Source organism: Prionailurus bengalensis, chromosome D1, assembly GCF_016509475.1.
Source record: "Prionailurus bengalensis isolate Pbe53 chromosome D1, Fcat_Pben_1.1_paternal_pri, whole genome shotgun sequence".
Taxonomy (NCBI): Eukaryota; Metazoa; Chordata; class Mammalia; order Carnivora; family Felidae; genus Prionailurus; species Prionailurus bengalensis.
The window spans coordinates 90,748,000-90,774,509 of record NC_057346.1 but is presented as its reverse complement, the minus strand read 5'-3'; the positions used below and the strand labels follow the sequence as shown (position 1 = coordinate 90,774,509).

General features: G+C 40.0%; 1 protein-coding gene across 6 annotated transcripts in view; it reads right to left on the bottom strand.

Annotated features, from left to right (window-relative positions):
• Positions 1–2,445: 2,445 nt before the first annotated feature.
• The window catches only part of LOC122483715 (intraflagellar transport associated protein), a 66,997-nt gene continuing 42,932 nt past the window's right edge, over positions 2,446–26,510 (bottom strand). For 3 of the 6 annotated variants that reach the window (XM_043580979.1, XM_043580980.1, XM_043580981.1), the window contains exons 3-7: positions 25,873–25,946; positions 23,879–23,950; positions 22,438–22,504; positions 11,147–11,286; positions 2,446–2,690 (exon numbers count right to left, since the gene is read on the bottom strand). In XM_043580979.1, the coding sequence (XP_043436914.1) occupies positions 2,526–2,690; positions 11,147–11,286; positions 22,438–22,504; positions 23,879–23,950; positions 25,873–25,946 (518 nt within the window). In that variant the 3' untranslated portion in view covers positions 2,446–2,525. Of the gene's footprint in view, positions 2,691–11,146; positions 11,287–11,608; positions 11,704–22,437; positions 22,505–23,878; positions 23,951–25,872; positions 25,947–26,510 lie in introns of all 6 variants that reach the window. The other 3 variants (XM_043580982.1, XM_043580985.1, XM_043580983.1) reach the window with 3 other exon arrangements.

The window sequence follows — 26,510 nt, the reverse complement described above, 5'->3', positions numbered from 1 at the left end:
CATACAATAGTCTATAATTTTTCATTTTAATTCTTCAAAATCCAATGTGTGTCTTGCATTTATAGCATTTAAAAGAATTGTTTTTAACGTTTATTTATTTTTGAGACACAGAGAGACAGAGCATGAACGGGGGGAGGGTCAGAGAGAGAGGGAGACACAGACTCTGAAACAGGCTCCAGGCTCTGAGCTGTCAGCACAGAGCCCGACGCGGGGCTCGAACTCACAGACCGCAAGATCATGACCTGAGCTGAAGTTGGATGCTTAACCAACTGAGCCACCCAGGCGCCCCTACAGCATTTTTAAATTAGGTACTAAGTTGTCATAAAAAATAATTGATCTGTATTTACCTGTCATAAAACTTACAGATGAAAACGTACAGTCATGCACCCACGTTGTTCCAAGCCTACTCAAAAGTATTACAGTAACTGCATCAAGTAGCAACTTTTTCAAAAAAAAAAGACTTGTGGGGCTCCTGGGTGGCTGAGAGGGTTAAGGGTCCAATTCTTGATTTCAGCTCAGGTCAAAATCTTGCAGTCATGAGATCGAGACCCCATCAGGCTCCTTGCTGAGCATGGAGTCTGCTTAAGATTCTTTCTCTCTCTCTCTCTCTCAACCCCCCCCCCCCCCCCGCTTATATACTCTCTCTCTCAAATTAAAAACAAAACAAAAAAAGTCTTGTGCCCTTTCTTCCTTTGTCATTGGCCTACAGTATATCGCTTTCAAGTGTACAAAATAAGGATTGGATATTTGTATACACTGTGAAATGGTTACCACCGTAAGTCTAATTACCTACCATTTGTCCCCTTACAAAGTTAATACAATGTTATTGACTACATGCCCCATGGTGTACATTACATCTACTTTTTAATTTAAAGTAAAATTAACATTTAAAAATCAGTCCCTCAGTCATACTAGCTATGTTTCAAATGCCCCATAGCCCAACGTGCAGCTCTTGGCTATTATATTGGACAGTGTAACTCTGCTATAATTAGTGTGTGGGTCTGTCTTCCCCACTAAATCAGACCGTGTCCAATTTACTATATCGTCCCCAGCGCCTAGCTTAAGGTTTGGCATGTAAATGGTGTTTTATGAAAGCCTGTTGACTAGATAAAGAAAAAGAGAAGTGGGAGTCACTTGACTCTATCCCAACATTAAATCAAGAACATTCTCTATAAGGAATGTAAGAGGCACCCACAAGCACAAGCCTGCGTGAAAACTCATTAAGCCTTCGTACATTTGATTTGGCACTGATCCCTTTAATAGTAAAAATTACTTTGACATGCTATGCCCCCTTTTTGTGCCCTCACTGTTCTTTTCTCCTTCCTACAGATTTATGCGTATTCCTCACAATTAGCAGTTCATAATATGTTTCCACATTCTCCAGTTACCTTCTCTGTCTAGGTCTTGCCTTCTGAAATTATATGTTAAGCTTCTGGAGATAGATAGACATCATTCCTTGTACTTTGTAACCATCATCACACACACGGCTTAACGGCAATAATAAAGTACAAGAAATAAACATATGACACATAATCAATTCTCAGATGCCTTCTTTCTTGGCAATGCCTTTCCCGATCGATCCTAGAAGCCCAGCCTCTCGGCACTCACATTCACACGACTGTCTCTGCATGGCCAGGACCAGGGACCTCCCGACCCCACCGGTTCCTCTCTATGTGCTACAGTGTGTTTTGATGCTTCACCCCCAAGGAGGTGGGATGTGGTATCCAATCTTGGAATAGCCGGTATATTACTTAGTTGCTGTGCTCTCATCAAAATGGACCCTTCTGTTCTGTGCACCGTGGGCACCCTGGCAGGACAGCTGAACCTAAAATGGGACGGCCAGGGTGTCCCGGGGCACTCTGCACAGGTGGTCCCCTGGCAGGGCGGCTGGAGCTGAGGCAGGTGTGGGCCAGGAGGTCCCTGAGCTCTCTGAGCAGAGGGTACCCTGGCGGGTCAGGCTGGAACTAAAGCGGGTTGCCGGAGGGGAGGGGGCTGAGGGGATGGGCAAAACAGGCAAAGGAGACCGGGAGATACGGGCTTCCGGTGACAACAACAAAAGGTGCAGCATAGGGAATACAGTCAAGGCAGACGGTGTAGCAGCATCGCATGGCGACATATGGTAGCTACACTTGTGGTGAGCGTAGCATCATGTACAAACTTGTCCAATCACTATGTTGTACACCTGAAACTAATGTAATGTTGTGCGTCAACTATACTCAAATAAAAAAATTTTTAGTTAAAAAAAAAAAAAAGCCGCCCTCTGTAGGCGTCACTTCCTGTCCCCATCTGCCACCTCCATCTCCCCCTACCTGCCATGGGATTCAGCAACACCATGACAGAAGAGAACCCTGCAAGAGCAGAGATCTCTTTGGTCTTCTTAGTTACATCTCCCTACAGACAAAAACCCTGATTGATCAACGCACAAGTAAATTTCCACAAAGGGAGTTCTGGTAGGTCTACCTTTTATTCCGATGCTGCTTGCATAACAACACAGTAAACATTAACACAAAGGTGTCTTGGTGAAATCAGGCGTGGGGTTCCTCTAAACCTGTGTTGGTGATCTGCCTCTGTTGCTTGGATAGCTCCATGATCGCCTCTCTCTCGGCAGGCGTGAACTTGGGGGTTAGCGTCACAGCATCATAATCAAATTCTTCATCAAGTGAGAAGGGCTGAACTTCATCTCCAAGTACCTGTAAAAGGTAACAAAGGAGAAAAATCCTACAATCACTGTAAACAAAGAAAAAGTTGAAAACATAAACTCCCTATTAATATTTAATTCAACTTTTTTTCAGACTTCAGCACTCTCTGCTGATTAAGATGTTTTTAAGTAAAGGAATACATTCAATTATTCAATTTGACCTAATTTAAGTCTCTTGATATGCCCCATTTGTACCATCCTGAATCTGAATGAATATCATTAACTAATTCCACCCACGGCAAGAATCAGAAAGTCTCTCTTGCACACATTCATTACATTTTTACCACTTGTAGTGTTAGGGCTAGAGGCATATGGAAAAACGAAGAGTTACATTAGAGAAGATACACCTTAAGATTTTGATCAACCTTAAATACACCTTCACCATTTACTAAAAAAAAAAAAAAAAAAAGCAAAACAAAACAAAACAAAAACACCTTATATCAGTAAAGTAATTTTCAAGTTTATTTATTTTGGAGAAAGAGACAGGATGAGCAGGGGAGGGGCAGAGAGAGAGTGACAGAGGAAGAATCCCAAACAGCCTCCGCACTGTCAGTGCAGAGCCTGACACGGGGCTCCAACTCACGAAACTATGAGATCATGACCCAAGCCAAAATGGCTAGCCAGATGCTTAATCAACTGAGCCACACAGGCAACCCTCAGAAAAACTATTTTCAAAGATAAAAATACTCTACACTCAATAAACTTACTTCTTCAGAAACTACCTATAATTCTTGGGCCAATAACAGTGGGATCAGTATCACCTTTAAAAGTCCAGGATCCCTTTTTCCCACCAAGAATTTTTAAAAATTGTTTTAATGTTTATTTATTTTTGAGAGAGAGAAAGAGAGAGAGAGAGGGAGAGAGAGGGAGGGAGGCACAGAATCCAAAGCAGACTCCAGGCTCTTAGCTGTCAGTACAGAGCCTGATGTGGGGCTCGAATTCACAAATCGGGAGATCATGACTTGAGCCAAAGTCAGACCCTTAACCGACTGACACACCCAGGCACCCCAATTTCCTACTAAGAATTTTTAAACTTTTGCAGAATTTATCTACAAGTCAGAGTAGCTGCAAAGCGATGTAATAGTTTTGCACCTATTTATTCATAATCTGTGAGTTTTAAAGACTTCCTAGAGGAAGGTAGATAAAGAAGCATATTTTCCAATAAACAAAAAGAGAATACCTTAAATCACATTGTATCACCCCTTAAAGAGACTCTCCAAAAGCAAATGGTGTGTGATACAATGAAATTATCTAGCACCTCTGTGGTGTAATATGTATGGTGATACTAAAATAATCGAAAACCATGGTTTATGGAAGAATGAAAAAAAATGCCCTGAAGCTATAATCAGCTTTAAATATTCTTGCATTCAAAATTATCTCATTGAGTGGATTTTGCAATGTTCTTGAAAATAGAGCACGTAGCTGAGAAGCTATGTGCTGTTATTAAAGGTGAAATAAAAAGCATGAAAAGTGGCCATCCCCCATCTATTTGGCTAGCTGCGCCTCGGGGTTAGGGGTGCGGTGCTCACAGCAATCACATAGCCATCTACCATCCTTTCTCAGTAAAACCAGCAAGAGAACAAATTTCAGAGGCTTGTTCACTTCCTCCTCATTTCAAAGTGTCTGCGTGCTCTCCTGACAAAAGTAATGATGGGAGCTGCTGCTGAGTGAGTTCCCACCACGTGCCAGCCCCAGTACCAGGAACGGTGTGGGCATTAGCAGTAATCTTCAAATAAGCCATCTTCTGAAGCTCTCAAAGATTAAGCCACTTGCCCAAGGCTACACAATTAGTAAGGGAGAGAAGCAAGATTTGAATCCAGGGCAATCTGCTTTCGCTAAATCTTTACCTTTTCGACAAAAATACCAGCAAGAATTAACCTTGAGCTTTTCACTAAGCCAAGTCATACATAGCTCTTTGGAAGAAAAGAATTTTTCTAAATAAGCTAAGCAATTCTGAGAGCTTATCATCAAAAACACATTCAAGGCTCCATGTAACACCGTGACTGCCTTTAAGAGAGTGGCTGTACACAGGAAACCCGTGAGTCTGCGGCATAAGTGGGTCTGTCCATTTTGGTCAGTTTCTAAGGTTAAGTTAAAGCGACAGAGTGATAATATTGTTAAGAACATCTCAAATGAGGAAACGTATAAACAAACAATGCTACAATATGTTCATTTCCTGAACATCAGCATCCCTGTCATTTCTACTTCTACTCAGCAGTGAGCACTGGGGCTGGCAGGCCTGGCCACATTGCGTCCTGAGCTGATTCCAAAAGATCCTGGGAGAGGACGAGGAGGAACCCCATCTCTACCATGTATCCAGTCTGACGGGATTCTTGCTGCCCTTTCATGCCCGGTTAAAGTCCTGGCACCTACTTGTCCACCAAGTGGCCACCTTACTGGCCACTCTCACTAGATTAGAGGTTGCTTTGTCTTCACCCACCTCCCCTCGAGGCTGGAATGCGGTTTCAAAGAAGACAAATCCCTTTGTTGTGCTAAAATCCCAGTGATGCCGGACCACACTCCTCACATTCCCCCTACATAACACATAAACAACCCTCATGTTCCCACCCCACTCCCCTTGAGCTGCTCACTCCATAAACATTTATTGAATGTGTAATATGTATTAGATATGGGGAACACAGGATGAAAACAGCAAAACCTGTGTCCACAAAGTTTCCCAACTTCAGGGAGAAGACAGAAGTAAATGAATGATTTCAACATCATGTGCCATGCTCTCCAACAGAGCAATGCAAAAAAGGTTAGAGAAGCACAGAGGGGACGTGCTGAAGCTGACCTTACCCTCAGCTGAGTATTGCCACTCTCTGAAAAATCCTACTTGCCTCCCTACTCATCACCCCACTCATGACCCACCTTGTATTAGCAACCCAGACAGAGTAAGGTTCACATGGTGGACATCTAGACTCTCTGATAAGGGCTCACTCCCATAGCCAACTTAGCTCTACATATGGTCTAACCCATCACCTCCCAACATATCTTACAGCCGTAATATCCAACATTACAGTACTGGAGATGCAGAAGTTTATCCTTAAGTGGGAAAAATCTTATTTTCCTTTAAGGTTTTTTTTTTTTAATACACAAATTTTTTTCTGTCATGGAGCATGGCTCTTTTCATCAATCATTTGGTACTAGCCAAAACAAGAACAAAGAATAAAGTTTTTAGCTAGTCAATAAATTTGATGCCAAGGCAAGAATTATTCATTCATAATACGCTTAAAGCTATAAAAGCATACTTAAAAATATAAATTTCTTCACCTGGAAGCTGAATTATTAATGGTAGCTATTGTTAGATTAATTCCCTAGGCAATCAGTTAAATGCTGAAATACAAAAGCAAGAAACCAAGAATATCAATAATTATTTTAAAAAAGAATGGAATAATTTCATATTTGCAATGCCAAAATGTGATGATACTCCAGACATTTTAAACCATTTGGGGATATCACTGTAGTGTGGCCAGTATATCCCTGATTCAAAAACGTCAGAGGATGAGCCTCCCGTAGTCATTCAGATATTTTCCATTCTTTCCACAAACACTATGTTCCTATTAAATTCTAGGCTTTGTGCTCGGTGCTGAGGATACAAAGATGAAGACTTGTACGAAATCACAGAGAAAGGAGATAGACATATGAACAAGTTAGTACAGTAAAATACAGTAAGTACAAATCACATAGTTAGGGAGTATTGGGAACAGAGAAGGGATACCTAACCCAGTGCAGACTGGAAGGCAACGGGAAAGAATCAGAGACGGCTTCCTGGCAGAGGTGATACCTAAACAGAATCTTAAAGCGTCATATCAGTTAACAAGGTTGAGGGAAGAAGAACTTTGCAGATAAGGAGAGTTCTAGGGAACAGGCCAAGGAAATAAGATACAAAGTCTCACATGTGAGGCTCTGCAAGTAGTTAAGTGTTAATGTTAAGGTGGAGAGAAGCGAGAGTCAAAGGTGGTGCCAGATCATGATGGTCGAATATGCTGTTTATCCTAGAGATGATGAAGTCACTGAAGGATTTTTTGGAAGCAAAGTAGATCCTTGGTCATCTATGCATTTCAGATAAATTCCTTCATGCATTCAAATTTTAACTGAGCACCTATAATGAGACAGTGCTGGACAGACAGGTCTGCACAAAACAGAAAGATGCCCGGCCCTCTTGGGAGGTTATATCTAGATAGGTTACTTTGAAGATTACAAAGGGTAGATCTGGAGTCAAGGAGGCCATTTAGGAGCCTGCTGAAGCAGTCCAGGCAAGAGATAATGAGAACAGGAAGCTGAGAGCCGAGATGTGAAAATATCAGAAAGTAAAACTGGCAGCACTTGATGACTGGTCTGGATGCGGAAAGGGAAGGAGGGGATGAACGCAAGGAGGGAAGCAGGTAAAGAAAGGTAAGCTGTTTCTAACGTGCTGGTTTGAAGGCACCTAAAGGAATCCAGATAGAGATAACAACAGGCAACTGAAAACAGAAACCTGAAGCTCAGAAAAAGGTCTGAGGATACACATTTGGAGACACAAGCATAGAAGGTAGTAACCTAGAGATAAATGGATTCAAGTATGTAAGTGGGAAGAGGTTTGGCACAGAACCCTGAGCAACACCAACTCATCGGGGATGGATGCAGGGAAACCCCCAATGGCGGCGGGGAAAGAACAAACAGAAATGCACAGAGCATCTGCGGAGAGCAGTGAGGGGAGAACCAGAAGGACCACAAGGGCCCAGCACAGTGGAGTGAGAAGCCCAGTAGAGAGGTCGATTAAAATAAAGCTGGGAAGTGTCCATTGGGATCTGGCAGTTAGAGAGTAATTGGGACCTTTATTCTGCATACACTCCAGCAGGTGCTGGAGCAAGGACACTCTGTGGTAGACTGAATGAGGCATGACGGGAAAGGAAGCAGCTAGGCTAATAGTTTCTCAAGTCTAGATGAGAACGGGAGAACAGACCGCAGCCAAAGAGGGCCTGAGGTAAAGAGAAGGCTGTTTTTCTTTTCCTTTGTTTCATTTCATTCCATTAAGGATGCGAGAGACTTGAACACGTTTACATGTTGAGGAGAATGAACCAATAGAGAAGAAAAGAGAGAAGGGCCCTACCATGTTACCACACCAGAAAAAAACACTCTCGGTAGGTAGTGAGGTTTTTTGTTTATTTATTTGTTCATTCAACACTTATTGCGCGTCTACCGCATGCATAGCCCTGAACTCGGCACTAGTTTCTACCTTTTTGCTTTTTAATGAAAAGTAAGCTTACGAAGACACACATCAGTGAATTCAAAGTTCTCCAGGACGAGGGTCACATACGTAATTCAAAGCAGATGTATACTGCAATTCAGAAGACATCACTGTGATCTTCTAAATGGCAGCTTTTAAAATACAGCAGCGGGGCGCCTGGGTGGCGCAGTCGGTTAAGCGTCCGACTTCGGCTCAGGTCACGATCTCACCGTCTGTGAGTTCGAGCCCCCGTCGGGCTCTGTGCTGACAGCTCGGAGCCTGGAGCCTGCTTTGGGGTTCTGTGTCTCCCTCTCTCTCTGCCCCTCCCCTGTTCATGCTGTCTCTCTCTGTCTCAAAAATAAATAAACATTAAAAAAAATTTTTTTTTCTAATACGGTAAAAGTTGCAATTCTATTTACGTATTTCAGCTCTTGGCTACTGTGGCACACACTGGGAATTCTCTTCCTTCAGGTTAGGTTCATTTCAGGGTTCTGAGCTGTAAGGCTCCACGGTTTTTGGATTACAAACTGAAATTCTGATTTATTTCAAAGAGAATAATTTGTGCAATGGAAAACCAAATCCCCTGCTACTAAAAAGAAAACAACTGTGAATTAAGTTATTAACTTGTTATTTCTGCCTAAGGAGCTGAGAGAAATATGTGGATTTGAGGGGTCTCATTTCAAATCTAATTGAAATCTTTTTTGTCGCCTCTCAGGGAATAGAATTTGCACACTGTTAGAAAACAGCTAGTTTCCTTACAATTGCTCATGTGACTTATTCTAAGAGAGACCCTGTTACAGGAGGAACCATTTTCATTCAGATTACCACACAGGCAAATTAAAGAAAACAGGACTAATGCTCAAATCAATAAGAGCAGCATTTAGCTGTAGGCTATCTTACAAAGTAATATAGTAAATAAACCGTCTTTATAGGTGAAAAAATTTAGAGTCTCATTATGCACTAGAAAAACAGGAGATCTCCCGTTGAAATACTACAAAAGTTTCTTCTATGAGGAACAACACACGATTTTTCATCTTCCTAATGTGGATTTTTTTTTCATCTATAAAGCTGTCCAAAATTCATCAAAACAGAATAACTAAGGCAAGAAGGTATTCACAAATAGAATATAGAAGGTTCTTGGAAAATGTTTGACTCGAAGGGGGAGATGTGTATGTGTAAAACCTGGTAATTTGTGGCCCCTTCTTAGGCAATTAAGAGGAAGTCAAGACATCCAGGCTACACTTTTGTCTTTTGAGACTGAAGTTACAGAAAGCAGCTATCATCTCGGGCCCACAGTAGTCCCTTGGTAGGTCCTTACAAGACATATTTGCTAGAAAATGATTCTTATGATCTTTTCTGGAAGTAGGTGCCTTAAAATAAGATTAAGACTGTTAAACCAAGGTACAGTTGATACAGCATTATGATTCTAGACAGTTCTGAAAAGTTTCTCTAACAAATAGTGATTAGAAATAAAAATCCCAACCAAGATATTCCAGATATTTGAAAAACAGCAAAAGTTCTTCATCTACGTTTCAGAAGTTTGCCAACACAGAAATTGTTCAGAGCATTTTGATTCCAACATTTAAAAAATGTTCACATTTTCTGGGAAGAAATCTATATTCCTTTTAAAGATACAATCATGTACAAGGTTTTAACTTGCATTTTTACTGGCTATTTGATAGATTCTAGGAATCATTCCGTTTCTGTAACCTATCAACTGAAACAATTTTATAACAATTCCTCTATGGCACTAGGTGCCATGACCACTGGCTGGTCCAGTCATTTGTATGGCCACAGCTGAAGTCAAGAGTATGAACAAGTCTTTAAAAGAAACTGATTCCTGCCAGAAATAACATTGCAATTTTATTTCTTATTACTCAGAGAAAGCAATCTGTAATCCAAAAAGCACATTGAAAAGTGGCTGTCCCTACCAGTTTATCTGGTACCAATTTGGGGGTTTAATATAAGCCTGCAAGCATCCTAGACATACTTTTGTGCTGTCAGTAAACTAAAGTTCCATGAGAAAGAGGCAATTTAAAATTGAAATGTGTGGACTACCTTTGACTGAACGACTGCTTCCATAACAGAATATCTTCAGGTGACAAGACTAGTAGTAACTGAATGATCAAATAATCAATCCCTAGGGGTTTTATTAGGAAGCAATAACAAAGAGCCCTTCACAGCTTCTTGTACCTGATACTCTTTGATGCTGGAGTAAACAGGGTGATAAAGGTCCTTACCCAACATCACCGGCAGCCTTGGTTAGTGCATGTTTGTAAAGTATATACAGAAGAGTTGCAAAGGATGACAAAAGACGACTTTCTAGATGTACAAGTGGGAGAGACATGTGGCAGGGATGTCATTCTCCCTGATTGTGAAGGACATGACTGGATGACCCTTCCCAACACCCCCTGTGCTCGATAGGAACATGTAACTAACGATGGCCAGGGGAATATGACAATGTCCTAAGGCATAGTGGGGATCCAGAGAGAAGGAAACTGGGCCCCTGATGGCCCCAGGGAACAGTGCCAAATGCTCACTTTAAAGGTTTTCCATAGGCTGTTGTATGAGAGACAAAGTTCTATCTCTTTTCAGCCACTGCATTATTGTTGGGATTCTCTGCGACAACAGCTTGGCCTTACCTTAATGACCACCAGATGTTTACAGGACGTTGGAAACAAGAATAAAAAGAAAATGGCCAGTCCAGAACAAAAAAGAGAGAATCTATTGCATAAGCGCCTCCCCCAGGCAACACTGTCCTATAGCACGACACACATCATGAAATAAAAATAGTTTCCACATAAAAACATAATAGCTCTCAGTAATTTTTAAATTTTTTCTAATGTTTATTTATTTTTAAGAGAGAGACAGACAGAATGCAAACAGGGGAAGGGCAGAGAGGGAGACATAGAATCCAAAGCAGGATCCAGGCTCTGAGCTGTCAGCACAGAGCCCAGTGCAGGACTCAAACCCACGAACCTCTAGATCACGACCTGAGCTGAAGTCGGAGGATCAACCTACTGAGCCACCCAGGCACTCTGCTCCCCATGTTTAAAAAGAAATACACCCATTAGAAACAGATGGCACTCAGAGTGATGCAATTAAGCAACTTGAATTTAAAATTTTTCCAAATCTAAGAAAAATTAAAAAGCACACAGATATAGCAGCATTTCTCTGAAAGGACGAGTTACAAACTCAAGGCAATTTCAAAACCGATTGAACTCCCCGTGGGGTACCTCTTCCATTTCTTTGTGTGCCCCTCTCCCAGTGGGCACCAGCTCGACCTCAGGGGTGAAGGGCTGGGCCACGGAAGGAATGTAAGGTGGAACAGGTGTGTGGACGTCCTCCTCCACTTCTCCTGGAAGCAGCAGCAAATCTGTGAGATACAAAATATTTCACCACGTTCACAACTGACCTAAATCACCTAGAAGCCTACAATAGCCAAAAGAATGAAGCAGAAATGCTCAAGTAAAGTCGTTCATTTCACAATGCTTGTGCTCATTTGGGGACTGACCCAAGGGATTCTGTTTTCCATTAAATAGGAGTCATTGGTGCATTTATTTTTATCTTATTGTCCCAAAGTTACATTCCATCCGAAAGTTCTGGGAGAAGTATCGTTTATAGGGTGACTTATTCATGCCTCTCACCCCCAACCCAGACTCTATCTCTGCAGAAAAGTAAGGCAAGAAGATGCCTACCTTTGCCTCATTTCCCTGTATTTTCCTAAGGGATGGAGAGACAGGAAATGGGAGGGCTGATTGCATCCCATAACACTCTGGCAATATTTCAGACTCTGTGTGTATTAAAAAAAAAACAATGATGCCAGAAGGAAAGAGTTTTGACTTTCAGCAGAAAAATGAAACACTCTGTCATAGACAGGATTCATGGTCTGATTTTCGACATTGCAAACAACAACAACTTGTTTCCAGCTTGTTCAGCACCATGACAAGAATTCAATAACCAATCTGGGTTTTTTTATCTATCCGTTGTAAGTGGGTATGTTGCCTTATTTTTGCATGTGTGACAGAACATGGAGGCATCATGGTCAGATCTTCCACAACTTTCTCTAAAGAGGACACACACACACAAAAAAGGGAAGCACACCAGGCCTCCTGGTCAACGTAAGCTTTCATAGGACCAGAAGGGCTGCTGGAGCTAGCCAATAACTTGCAGCTGGCTCAGGATGACACTGCCTGCTACTCCATGATGATCCTAATGAGGACACTAATTAAGTTCTCAGTGGAAGTGATTAATTAACAACAGGCATGCCGTGGCTGTTGCCAATGGCAGCACGTATAGGGAGACAATCAAGCAGGTATTAATATTCAAAAACCGAAACTTATTTGAAATACATCTCTCACCACTGCAGATATCACCTTCACAAAACGTGTAACTACAAAGTTCTTAGGACTCCAGCAACAGAACACAGCCTAGAAACTGAACGCGTGTGGGTAGGGATATGGTGAAGAAGGTAGCTTTGCTATGATGAATTACAGGAACCTTAAAATAGGACCTAATTAATTAGCAGAAATAAAAACAACAGTAATAGCCAACACTTATATGAAGTGACATTTCATATGCATTAATTCAGCTAATCTTCCCAACAGTGCTATTACTTCCTGTTTTCCAGGCAATGGGCTTCAAGCACTGAGAGTAACCTCATTCAAGGTGCCACAGCTAGAAAGTGTCAGAGCTGGACAGTCTGGCAGCACAGCCCAGACTCTTAGCCCGCTATGTCACATGGTGAACTTCTTCTAAGCAAGCATTTTCATTACATAAATTATTTAAGTCTATCAGATGATACGTCCAAACTCAGAGCCAAGAAATGTCACTAGTATAGCACATTAGCATGGTTACATTGAAACATTTTATACCCGGAGAAGAAGCATTTTTAAATTCAATCAGGTTGATGGAAAGATTGGCTTTCTAATATATCCATTTATGAGCTCAAAGCCAGCTCCCCGCATTGATCTCCCTGATGGAACTGCCTACGATGGATACAAGGCTGGTCAGGGCCTGCCAACAACAAAGGCAAGCAGAGAAGGGTTCAGGCCTCTTAATGTGAAAACCAGTAACTACCAGACCCACTGGCTGCCAGCGCAAACATCAGTTCAAATGTGAATCAAAATCAATTCTGTTTTCGGAGCTATTTAAAATCTGATTGACAATATTATGCGCCAAGGAAGACAACTCTCTAATTCCTATGCTGAAACTCTTTGCCTTCCTAATATGTTCGCAGAGAAAGTAGGATTTCAACAAAAATGGTTTCTTTCATAAAGATTCTACTGCCATGGAAACAATTCTCTCAAAACAATAAGGTTCGGTTTCCTCCGAAAATGCACAAATGCATATTCACTGATGCCTAATTCACAGCACCTTACACATAGCAAATTCTCAACAAATACTTGAGATAGGAAATGAATTCCCTGCATCTCGACTTTTAAACTGAACAGAAAATATCAAGAGTCTGTCTACCAATAGGACACTGTGGATGATGTAAAATGTATATAATCCTTCCCCACAAAAAATAAATTTTATTAGAGGGGTAAGATTTTCATACATAAAATCAATCCGAGAATAATTAAGGACAAAATTGAACAGCTTTAACCCTAAAAAGGACAGATTTATAGAAGAATGAAACTAATACATACAGAAATAGTCTGGTAAGGCATATTTTAAGAAGGCTATCTTATCTTTCAGCCATTTTAAAATCATAGGTAAGTTACATTCTCTTGGGGAGAAAATGATTGCATCCACTGATGGGAGGAAATGGAATTTCTGAAGTTCTCACTCTCTAAAACTGAAATGCTTCGTGAAACTTAATCCGATCTTATTAATGGTTGTTTCTGAAACAACCAAAGGCCTTGTTTTCATCTTCACTAAATACCACCATCTTGGCTCATGTGCATTGTAGAATCAAGGCATCTCTCAAAAGCAAATCTCGATGTCATAGGGCAAGACGGGTTGAAAACATTCCAATATCTTCTTTCTCAACTAAATGATAAGAATTTCAACATGTACAAACTGTGTGCTGATGCCATGTGTCCTTCCGTATTAAGCCAATAATCACAATTCAAAAACTATAATCACATAGTCTAGTACAACATTAAAAAGTAAGCAATCTAGGGACACCTAAGTGGCTCAGTTAAGCATCTGACTCTTGATTTCAGCTCAGGTCATGATCTCACAGTTCATGGGTTCAAGCCCCACGTTAGGCTCTACGCTGACAAAATTCTCTCCCTCTCTCTCTGCCCCTGCCCCACTCATGCTCGCTCTCTCTCTATCTCTCTCTCAAAATAAATAAATAAACTTAAATTTTTTTAAAAAAATTAAGCAATTTACCTGACATCTGATCATTTAGATAATTTTCAACCTGCCTGGCATATATATATTTTTTAAGTTTATTTATTTGTTTTTGGAGAGAGAGTTGGACGCTTAACTGACTGAGCCACCCAGGCGCCCCTGCCTGGCATATTCATAAGAATTAACCAATATGTTCCTTTGTTGCCATGTAGAAATGGCCAAAATTTTCTGAAAATTTGGGCAACCCCCAGATCAAAGAGAATATAGATAAGAACTGCTTTCAGCACAGTTTTCGGCTATGATAGTCCATCTCACTGGTTCTTGTTCTTAAACATTTTTGAAGACCCCAAAGAGCTGTTTTGTTTATGTGGGTTAGATCTTATCAACATTCACCATATTAGAAATTAAAACTGACAAATTTATACATACTTATTGAATTAGTAACAATAATACTATTACATAGTAAAATAAATATTTTTATGAAAAATCTCTTTTCCAAAAATAAGGAAAATAGTGGGAAAGAAAGCATTGTTTTACAATTTCAAAATTTGTAAATGTCTGTCTTAAGAGAAAAACAAAACTACGTTTTATATTCGCTTCTGCATTCGATTTTGGAATACACTCTTTCTGTTGAAGTAAATGAAGAAAATCTAGTCTCATGTAGATATGTAGTTGGAAAAGAGAGGAGTACTTTAATAGCCTTTTTATATAATTGTGGATATTCTTCTTTGATGCTATACCAGATCTTGACAAATGATAACGTTTTTAAAAATAGTTTCAGTGTGCAATCTGAAACTATTTCAGTGAATTTTTCATCCTGTTACATTAAAATTCATTGGTCTATCTTACACACTGAATGGATCTTTCTCCTATGCATAATTTTATAACATCATAAATTGGTCATTTGGAAAATATTGGTTCACTGTTTATGTAGATCTTCCAAATGTTGACACATTTCATTATACAGTATAAAAATCACGTTAGTTAGCATTACGAACTTTATCAGAAAAGCCTTTAGATATTGGGAAGCTGTCAAGCTCACAGTACTAGCTACAAGTTTTCCAAAAATGAATTTTCACTGGATCCATTGCCAATTTTATCATTGGCCATGAACACTACCAGTTGTTTTTCTTGAAGGCTCACTTCATTCATTTTTGAGAACTATAGTTTGTCTGTCATTCTTTGAAGTAAAAATGTTGTTCCATGAAAGAAAGAGAAAAACTAGTTCAGCATACACTCAATCACACAAGCATTTTTCCATGAGACGACGACTGTATTTCAGAATGCAGAAGTGCTTTTTGCATACTTGCTATTTCAGCACACAAAACACTAAAAAAGGTGTAGTCAAGGATCAAGATTTAGCAAAACTAATCATTTTTACCACTTCATCAAAAACCTTGTCAATGGAAACTAGCATTTATTTGAACTACAAATCCATGGCAGTGAAGATTACAATGACTACTAGTATAGTTTTGTGCCACTACCTTGACTTTCAATAAGCTACCAGAATCTTTACCCACACTGCTTTTGCTACATCCATGCAAACATCAACACATTTGCCCTTCAGACCTTGGGATTTCCCTAGGAGTTCCCAGACCACATCCCTAGGGGTCTGCTGGTCTAACGAATGTCTGTCCAACTCTCCCACCAATAACACTGGAAAAGCTGGATAAGTTACCAAAAAATCAACTACTTAAAGGCATTGGCAAGCTACCAGGGCAGCCCGGGACTTGAGGTGCCAAGATCCTAGAGAGATGGAACATACTGAGAAATGAGTCCAAGAGTCCAAAATGCTTTTCAACTGATGGCATTTACTGATTTGCAAGCAGAAGCTGAGAAGCCAAAAAGCAAAGGAGAGAGAGGCTAAGATGCTGAGAATCTTAGCAGAATTTACCAACAGAGTTACAGTACGATGAAGATAAAATTAGAGTTTAGGGCCTCCAAGCAGGAGGGGCTGTGATTTATTTGTAGGGCTACACCCTAGGAATAAGCAAGCACTGGAAGTAAAGCAGCCCCCACAAGGCCTTAAACTCAATCCTATATCATCCTATCCCTAGATTGGATTAAGGTAATCTATTACTACTCTAATTGCTAGCAAGATGTTGAAGAAAAGCTATGCTAGAAAAAGATAACATCATCCAGACCCTACATAATATTTTATATACAATATTCAGCATTCAAACAAAAATTACCAGGTATACAAAGATACCAGATCAAAAGGGAAAATGAATAAAATAAACAGACCCACAGGAGATTCCAGGTATTGGCATTTATAAGACACGAACTTTAAAACAATTGATTATGTTCCCCCCAAATACATTACAAAAATGGAGAATTTCAGTACAAAACTGAAATCTATAAGAACAGATATTCCAGATCTCTTTTAAAAGCTAAAATAACTGAGGGGCACCTGGGTGGCTCTGTTGGTTAAGCCTCTGACTCTTGGTTTTGGCTCAGGTCATGATCTCATGGTTCATGAGTTTGAGCCCTGCATCAGGCTCTGCGCTGATGGTGTGGAGACTGCTTGGGATTCTCTCTCTCTCCCCCTCTCTCTGTCCCTCCCCCAAAACAAATAAACTTAAAAAAAATTTTTTTTAACCTAAAATAACTGAAATATTGATGGCTTTAACAGAAGATAGACACAATTTGAAAAAGAATTAGTGACCTAGAATATAGATAGTTGAAAATATTCTAACTGAAGCAAGAAAGGAAATTAAAAAGGATGGAAAATGCAGGAAAAAAACCCATAAAAGACAGATATATGGGACACGGTGGAAAGTTCAAGGCATAAGCAATATCTGAAGAGACAAGAGCTGAGAATTTCCCAGTACTTAACAAAAATCTCTACAAACCCCAAGCAAAATACATTCAAATAAAACAATGCCAAGTCGTAGTGAAATTACTGAAAAACAAAAGAAAGAAATATAAAAGCAGCTAGATGAGGGGAAAAACATAATTTTCAAAGGAACAACAGTAAGATTGACATCTGGATTTCAACAGTTTCAACAATTAACACCAGAAAAGAATAGAATATCATCTGTAAAATAATGAAAGAAAATAATTATAACCCTAGAATTTTCAACCCAGCAAAAATAGTGGGCAATGAAATAATACAATAATAGTTGATTAATCCAAAATAGGCCAGAAATGAGAGGGGAAAAATGGATAAAACTGGCAGGACAAGTAGAAAGTAAAATAGTAAGATACTAGATTTAAAGCCAAATATATCAGTTACTACATTAAGTATAAATGAACTAAACACTCCAATTAAAATTCAAAATTATAGTATGTATGTAGATGCATACATATAAACCATACGCTGCTTTCAAGAGACACATTAACACTTGCTTCGAGAAAAAAAATGCAGAATAAAATTGAAGTGCAAAAGGAGGAAGATTACTGCCCATCCAAGGACAAGGTGGGGACAATGAAGGAAGACTCATTTTACTGTGTGGGGTTGGGATTTGACAGTTATAATAGGTCATATCCCTCTATCTTTAAGTATAGAAACAAAAGAGAAATACATACAGAAGTCAAAAGATGGGGATTAAAATAGGAGCTTTACAACCAATAGAGCTGAATTTGAAAATAGCGTTTGTCCTGTAGTCACAAAGTGGGCTTCTTATGTATCAAGCTTCCCTACAAGTCTAGACATTAGGCTATTCCACCTGACAGAAAGTCCACACAGCGGACACATATCTATCCAAGTATAAGAACGGCTTCACACCTCTAGAGCCCTTCAAGTAGGACCTCAGAGAGCAGTGCCTCCAGAGGTCTAGAGATGCACAGGAGGATCTCAATTGTCAGCCTCAACTGCACAGGAGAATCACTGAGAAGCTTTAAAATGGACATGCGCCAAACCACTGAAAAGGAATCTGCAAAAGTAGGATCCAGGTATCTTTTTTTTTTTTTTTTAAAGTGATTCCATTGTGTCTCTAAGGCTGAAAACCACTGGATAAGATAAGCATGGGCCCCATCAAATTAGTGTGTCTATTATAAGAAAGATGGCAAAGACCCAGACAAGAAGACACACATCTTCCAAAGAGCATGAACCCAAAAGAAGAAACAAAGGGACTGAACCATATATACACAGTTTGTTTTCCCAATCTCTCTAAGTAGATACAGCCTTACATTTCCCTTGGAGAGAAAAAGGTAGAGGATGTTGAAAGGGCAGAAATGTCTTCCCAATTCTGTTCTCTTCTCAGGAATGGAGTGGAAGTTTCTTCATACAATCATGAGGATCGGGTGGCAGATTTGCCCCTGTGGCTGATGTGGCTTTCAAGCTGGGCCTTCATAGGTAGGTAAGTTTGCACATATAAAAACTGGAAGAACAGGAAAAATCAAAAACAAAACTGGAGGAACAGGGATAGAGAGACATTTTGAAGCAAGGATTTTTCTCTCTCAGTGTTTTTAGTAGTCTTCTAAGCAATAAAAGAATGATTATTAACAGTCCTAAGTATAAAAGAAACAAAATGCCTAAGCTATAAGTTGGCTGAAATATGTCTTTCTGAGCTCAGGACCTTTACACATGCTGTTCCTTATGCTGTTCCTATACTCTTCCACCCTCCCCTCATCCTGACCCCCACCCCTCTCATCTAGTTACAGGTACAAATCCTTTAGATCTCAGGCTCTGGGAGAGCTTTCTCTGATCCCACAGACAAATTTAAGTTACCCCACCATATGTTCCCATGAGATCTAAAACAACTTATAATCCTACATTTGTGATTATCTGGTTAACATCTGGTTAATGAATTACATGAGGACAGACCTGGATCTGCTTATTCTTCATTATATTCCAGGCTCCAGTCATAGTTGTTATATGTCTGTGGAATGAGTCCCAGGCCATTCACAGACTGCACAAGCTGCCTGAAGTTGCAGCGAAGGAAAGAATTTTTTTTTTATGTTTATTTACTTTTAAAGAGAGAGAGAGAGAGCATAAGCAGGGAGGGGCAGAGAGGAGAGAGAATCCCAACCAGGCTCCGCACTGACAGCACAGAGCCCAAGGCAGGGCTGGATCCCATGAACCGTGAGATCATGACCTGAGCCGAAATCAAGAGTTGTACAAAATCAAGAGTTATACGAAATCAAGAGTTAACTGACTGAGACACACACGCGCCTCAAGAAAAGAATTTTTGAAACAAGAGGTGACTAGTGCCTTCCTTAGAATTGGGAGTACCAGAGAGCTTGAAAATGAAAATCAGGTAAGGCTGCCAATGCTTGAGCAAGAATCACTTGCCCTTTTTCACCCAACATAACCACGGCATAAGCACACCCACCAGTCAAGAGACCTGTGTAAGACAGCATCATGCTGAGAATAAAACCTCGAAAGACTCTCTTCAGTCGACTTGCACTCAGCCAGAACACAGGCTGGACCAAATGAGGGGAAAAAATAAAGAAAGAAGACCAAAAGATTCTTCCTGCTTTAAGGCTTCAGCACAATAACTAATACCTGTGCCAAATAACGATTTTTCTGGATAAGAGTCGGGTATGACAGTAACCATCAGGCTAACCACCTATCTCAAATTCAAAGGAGGCAAAAGGGGTTAATTTGATGTCAAAGACACACTGGGCACCAAACTTGGTGGCCAATGTGTCCCTCAGACGACAGCTCGAGACTGCTGCGCCGAGTTGGCTCCTCGGAAACACCGTCTCCTCCCAAGCTGCCAAAATGATAGGCCAAATCCCGGGAAAGAATCATGCTCCTGAATCTTGGAGAATATTTATGAAAGCAAATAAGGTGAGCAAATAAAATCAATGGTAGAAAAACAATACGCAACTCTTCCTTGTTGCCCTGGGCAAATCTGTTGCTTAAACAATAACTACAGAATCTAATCAGTAAACCTCTCAGCTGCCAAGATTATACAAGCAACTTGCCTATTTCAAATGTCACATTTCCCATCTGATATAAATATCTGCCTTCTGCTCACATTCCTGAAGTGTAATACAAATTAGGCCCAAACGAAAATTCACCTTGGCACAAACTAACTTTTTTTTTTCCCTTTCAAATGACCCAGATTGTGCATTATGAAAATTGTGAGTCCTGGTGGTCTTTTCAGAAATTGGAATCGATCACCGAAGCCTGGGTTGCTGTTCTGTCTGGCCTTTGCACATTGCTTTCCACATGGGACGGGGGGACTAGTTCCTTCAAGTCCACTGAGACCTGGTTTAGCCTCAGCAACCTTTTATACGCAAATGTAATACTGCCTGTTATCTGATTTCTGGAAAAATCTGCTATAGCAGGGAGATGTTTATATGCTATTTTCTTTAAAGAAATAGCTCTGGTAATAAAAACACACACACACACACACACACACACACAACTTGAAAAAATGTTTAAAGAAAACAATGTAAAAATAATGGGAAAGGTAAAAAGGCTAATCTGAAAGACTGCTATCACCAAAATCAGATGTGTGGACTAAGTGGGTTTATGCCAGTATACATACATTCTTGTTAATGGAAGGAAGCAAGACATCTGAGGCATGGAAAAAATGTACAACCTGTCTACTTTTGTGCCTTCCTAGAATATTAAGTTTATATTGCAAATGTAGTACATGCGAACTAGAACCATTTGTCCCCAAGTGTCATCCACAGACAACTGAATCAGAATCTCCTGGGATAGTGATTAAAAATGTAGAGCACTAGCTATCACCAAAGACCTTCTGAATTAGACTCTGTCTTGGGAATAGGACCCAGGAATCTGTGTTTTTAACATCTCTTCTTCCCCCAAACAGTGTGTTTTCTCTACAAACTTGGCTTCCTGATAAGTCCTTAGTTACCCCTTCTGATCCAATCGGACCCGTTAAGCTGCTTATATAGAGACATTCAGAGCTGCCTGGGGTATTAAAGTTAAAAGAACCTCTCTCTGGAGCATGATTCCTTTAGATCTCTGATCTCACTTGAACCAAGTAAGTAAGGAAAAAAATCTGTAAAGTCTACTGGTTAACAGAGTGCATGAGAAACACTCCCTTCCGTGGAGTAGCGTGATGTTTCAGAGCAGAATAAAAATGTTCATTATTCCCAATTACCAAAGCCTCTCAATTTTGGGCAACCAGAGAAGCCAGAGCAGGGACTTTCATACAACCAGTTTACACAGAGTCACCATCCCCGGAACTAACAACACCCACACTGTAATGTGTAGGTGATTATAAATTAATCACCCTCCCCAACAATAATCACTGTCATCCATGTTTATAATTACCTAAAGACTGTAAACAACAATTCAACACCAGCAACCAAACCCCCAGAGAAACTGCCCCTTCCCTAACATTCAACATTAACTTTAAGATATTCTTGCATATTAAATTAGGAACAGGAATTTCCAAACCAAACGACTCCAATTTTGAATGTATTTCGAAGGTTTTTTGAGCAACAAAGGACACCTATGTTTACACAGTAATGTTAAGCAGGAAAGGAAAAAGGCCTCATCTACATAAACATCAATGGACTAGCATTAAGCCTCTCCCAGCCCAGCCCAAATGGGAAAACGCCCTGAAATAAACATTTACAATATATCTTTAGTCGTAAATGTTTGGCTTATATATTTAATAAATACTTATAAAAGTGAAGATTTTGATTTTATGTTTTTATTTTACGATGAATTCCGCTATTTTTAGGATTTCTATGATCAATTGATACTTTAGGTATCACTCAAAAATAATTCAATTTACACGGTACTTTTTTTTTTTAATTTTTTTTTTCAACGTTTATTTATTTTTGGGACAGAGAGAGACAGAGCATGAACGGGGGAGGAGCAGAGAGAGGGAGACACAGAATCGGAAACAGGCTCCTGGCTCTGAGCCATCAGCCCAGAGCCTGATGCGGGGCTCGAACTCACGGACCGCGAGATCATGACCTGGCTGAAGTCAGACGCTTAACCGACTGCACCACCCAGGCGCCCCTACACGGTACTTCTAAGAAATAAGGGTTTGACTCAAATGGCTTAAAATTATCTGAAACTCAACCATATGGGGTGGGGGCAGGGAGGAGCGTCTTTATTTCATTTTACCAAAGAGTTTACAACCTTCAACAGGCTTTGACCTTTCAGCTGAAATCTTTGTTATTGAAAAATAAATTGCAGGACTGTAGTTTTCCCTACGTCAGGGTAAGTGCAGGTAGGGATTGCCAAAAAAAAAAAAAAAAAGAAAGAAAGAAAAACCTGTCTAAAGTCTTATTTGTAGTTTCTGGAAAGAGGTCAAGCAGTAGAGAGAGGAAACAGAAAGCATACCCTTGCTCATTTGGGGCTGAGTCTCTTCATCTATGTCCAAATCTTCTAAATCTAGGAAATTGTCCACCTAAAAAAGGATTAACATCATTGTTATGTATATGAGACCTACTGAAAAAATACAATTAAGAATCAATGAACCCCCTTCCACAGCATTCAAAGTAAGCAACTGAATCCACTTTTCTCTTTAACTTCTGAGTCTCAACTAACTGTCTTTGTGTTCACTGTGCTTTCCCAAAGACATCTGAAAGAAGCAGTGAATTTGGAAGTTAGCCTGGGTTTTATAGGCACGATAGTAAGATCTCTATACTGAAAGGGAAAGGATGGTCTGAGGAGTTTTTGAAAGGGGACTTTGTTCCCAGATTCCCTCCCAGGATATATACTACTACCAAGACAGTCCAAAACAGTGACTCTGGTTTTTTGTTTTTGTTTTATTGCTTTTGCTTCTCAACCAAATGATGGCGTTGGGTCTGGCTATTACCATAATGGGCTTTTCACTCTAGAGTCAGAGAGAAGAAACTAAAGAAAGCAGAAGAGAAAGGTTCATTGGAAATAAAATCATCCTGCCCCAGGTAAATCACAAGAGAGGTGAGCAGGGCCAAAAATCAAGTGTTCTCTCTTTCGAACAAATAAAACTGAAAATTACTTCAAAGGTAAAAAGCAGAGCAAATGACCTTTACAGACACAATAGCAGCATTTCAATGAAAGACTAGTCCTCGTGGAATCCTGCTCTCCACAGCAAGCTGACAATGAGACATTTTAGATTAACAAAACGGTAACATTTCAGACACGAACTAATTCATCTCAGGTGAATACCAGAGTGTAAATAAGAAAATGATTTCACCACCGGCATAAAGGAGACCTAGTAGAGTAAAGGCATAATGTCGAAATGCTCGTGACCTAAGACATGCTCATAACGAAATATCATAAAGTTAGAAATTCAGATCTCGTAAATGGAATTCAAAACACAGCCTGGGTTTTTCTTCCCCCAGCTCTACTTCCCAGACCGTGGCTCTGGCATATGAATTAAAAATGGAAGCTTCCATTGCTTGTAAGTACATAACTGTAGTTATTTCCTGGCACCCAAGTGACAGCAAGAATTTATCTTCCCCATGATGGTTTCAGTACTAAAACTGTTAGACTGCCATTTCTCTTAATAATGGTGTATGTTCAGGGTGACTAGAGTCATGTTTCTCTACTGAAGCACCCCTTCCATTTGCTAAGCTTCCAGGGGAAAAGATCTGGAACCCCACCAACCAAGCATACTTCAAAGATATTTAAACACCAGTAAAATGTGCTGAATTATCCAATTTTGTATGAAAGATAGCAAATGAGTCCTGTGGGGTTTTTTTGTTTTGTTTTGTTTTGACTTTTTCTTTTTCTTTGTAGTTTGTTGTTGTTGTTGTTGTTTTTAACCACGGAAGAAAATTGAATCAAGCCTTACCTTCCCCTTTCCTGCCCGATTCAGATCACCTTGAAAGGTACCGCCAACTTTTTGGCCTTCATCTATCGCTATCTGAAAAAAACAGTGAGGACACATTGATGGGAAAATGAAACAACCAAAAATAAAGGAGCTGACATTGTAGCCCCTCGGGCAATAAAACTCCCCTTCCAGTTTTTGTTAATTAGCTATGCATGATGGACCAGATCCACTAAGTCATAGTAGTGGTCAGGGAATAGTTTTCAGGAGGTCTGACTTCTACTTCTGCTTCTACACTCATCCACAGTATAACCTAGAGTAAATTACTTAACCTCAGTTTTCTCATGTGTAAAGTAGAACACTCCCCACCTCATTACCCCACCTCCCATTCCATCCCATTGAACCTCTGAAGGACAAACCAGAGAATGCTAGTACAACATTTTCAAGTTATTAGGAAACAATATCATTGGACAATTCTTTGCCTCTCACGTGCTGATTAAAGGCTCGATAGAAAATATACCAATTGCCAGTGATTGCCAGTAGAAAGTGAATCCTTTACAGGGGAAAAAAATGGTTAGGTCCCATAATCATCTCATTGGGAGCAAGTTCTGGAATTAAAGAATTGTAGGACTCTGCTATGTATAAACACTTTAATAACACAGAGACCTTTGTTCCCTTGTATGAAACCACAATCTCATGTACACTTTTGTCCACAATACCACAAGGAAGACATGATGAACTAGAAAGTAGAAACTCAAATGGTGTAAAAAGTACACTAGCTTCCACTAGGATTCCTTGATAGTTAAGAACCATAGCCAAGGAGAATATGAATATAGTCTATTAAGTCTTTAAAAAAATTTTTTTTTTCAACGTTTATTTATTTTTGGGACAGAGAGAGACAAAGCATGAACGGGGGAGGGGCAGAGAGAGAGGGAGACACAGAATCGGAAACAGGCTCCTGGCTCTGAGCCATCAGCCCAGAGCCCGACGCGGGGCTGGAACTCACGGACTGCGAGATCGTGACCTGGCTGAAGTCGGACGCTTAACCGACTGCGCCACCCAGGCACCCCTATTAAGTCTTTAAAATTGGGAAGAGAGCATCCAATATTTATTGACCAAATCTTGGAAAAACCAGGATAATAGATTTCACTTTAAGAGATGAACCCGGGGCGCCTGGGGGGCTCAGTCGGTTAAGTGCCCGACTTCGGCTCAGGTCATGGTCTCGCGGTCCGTGAGTTCGAGCCCCGCGTTGGGCTCTGGGCTGATGGCTCAGAGCCTGGAGCCTGCTTCTGATTCTGTGTCTCCCTCTCTCTCTGCCCCTCCCCCGTTCATGCTCTGTCTCTCTCTGTCTCAAAAATAAATAAAACGTTGAAAAAAAAATTTTTTTAATAAAATTAAAAAAAAAAAAAAAGAGATGAACCCAAGGGCACCTGGGTGGCTCAGTTGGTTAAGCGTCCAACTTCAGCTCAAGTCATGATCTCATGGTTTGTGAGTTCAAGCCCCGCTTCAGGATCATGCTGACAGCTCAGAGCCTGGAGCCTGCTTTGGATTCTGTGTCTCCCTCTCTCTCTCTGCCCGCCCCTGCTTGCCATCTGTCTGTCTGTCTCTCTCTCTCAAAACTAGACATTAAAAAAAAAAAAAAATCAATAAAAAAAAGATGAATCCAGAGCAGGTAAAAGAAATTCCTATTTTACACAGATAATTATAAAAAGGAACTCTTTTTTTTTTCCAAGTAGAGGACAAGCTAAAATATGTAAACAATGATAAGAATTTTTAGATGGCAGTTCCTTAAGGGAACTTAAAAATTGGGGGATAACTATGTTACCGTCATAAACTTTGGCTGCTGAAATCATGAAATGTAATGATTTTCAATGAAGCATCCCAATGCCATGCCTAGAATTAAGAGTTGCTGATCCAGTACTGTCCAATGTTGCTTATGTTCTTACACTCTCTTTCTCTCTTCTTCTAATTCATAAAAAATGTTTTTTTTTCCTGTTTCTATAAATGTGGGGTATTACCTGTTCCTCTTCTGAAGGAAATACGTTTTCTGAAGAATCAGTTCCAAATGCTCCTCTTTTGGTCACGTTATCCTCTGAAATGATATTACAGAACATCCACCACATGGAGTCTAGTTAATTTTACATTTATTGGGAATCTTTCTTGCAAATAACAATAAAAAAAAAAGTGTTTTTCAAAGAAATCTACAAGCTGAATTCTTGAGGGATTGAGCACTCTTAACTTTACAAAATTATTTCTGGGGTGCCTGGGTGGCTCAGTTGGTTGAGCACCTGACTCTTGATTTCAGCTCCAGTCATGATCTCACAGTCATGGGATCGAGCCCCACGTTGAGCTCCATGCTGAACATGGAGCCTGCTTGGGATTCTGTCTCTCTCCCTCTCTCTCTGCCTCTCCCCTACTCAAAAAGAAATAAGTAAACTTTTATTAAAAAAAAAAAACTTATAAAATTATTTCTAAAAATGCATAGAAAGATAACACTATTTCATTCACTTTTCAATAAATACTTATTAAGTGTTTACTATATATCCAACACTGTTCTCAGCCACCATTACAAGGTCAGTAAAGTACAGTATTTGCAAAACTCTTAGATATTATATTTCTCTTTTTTTTTTTCTAAAATTGAGGGTAGGTTTTCCTT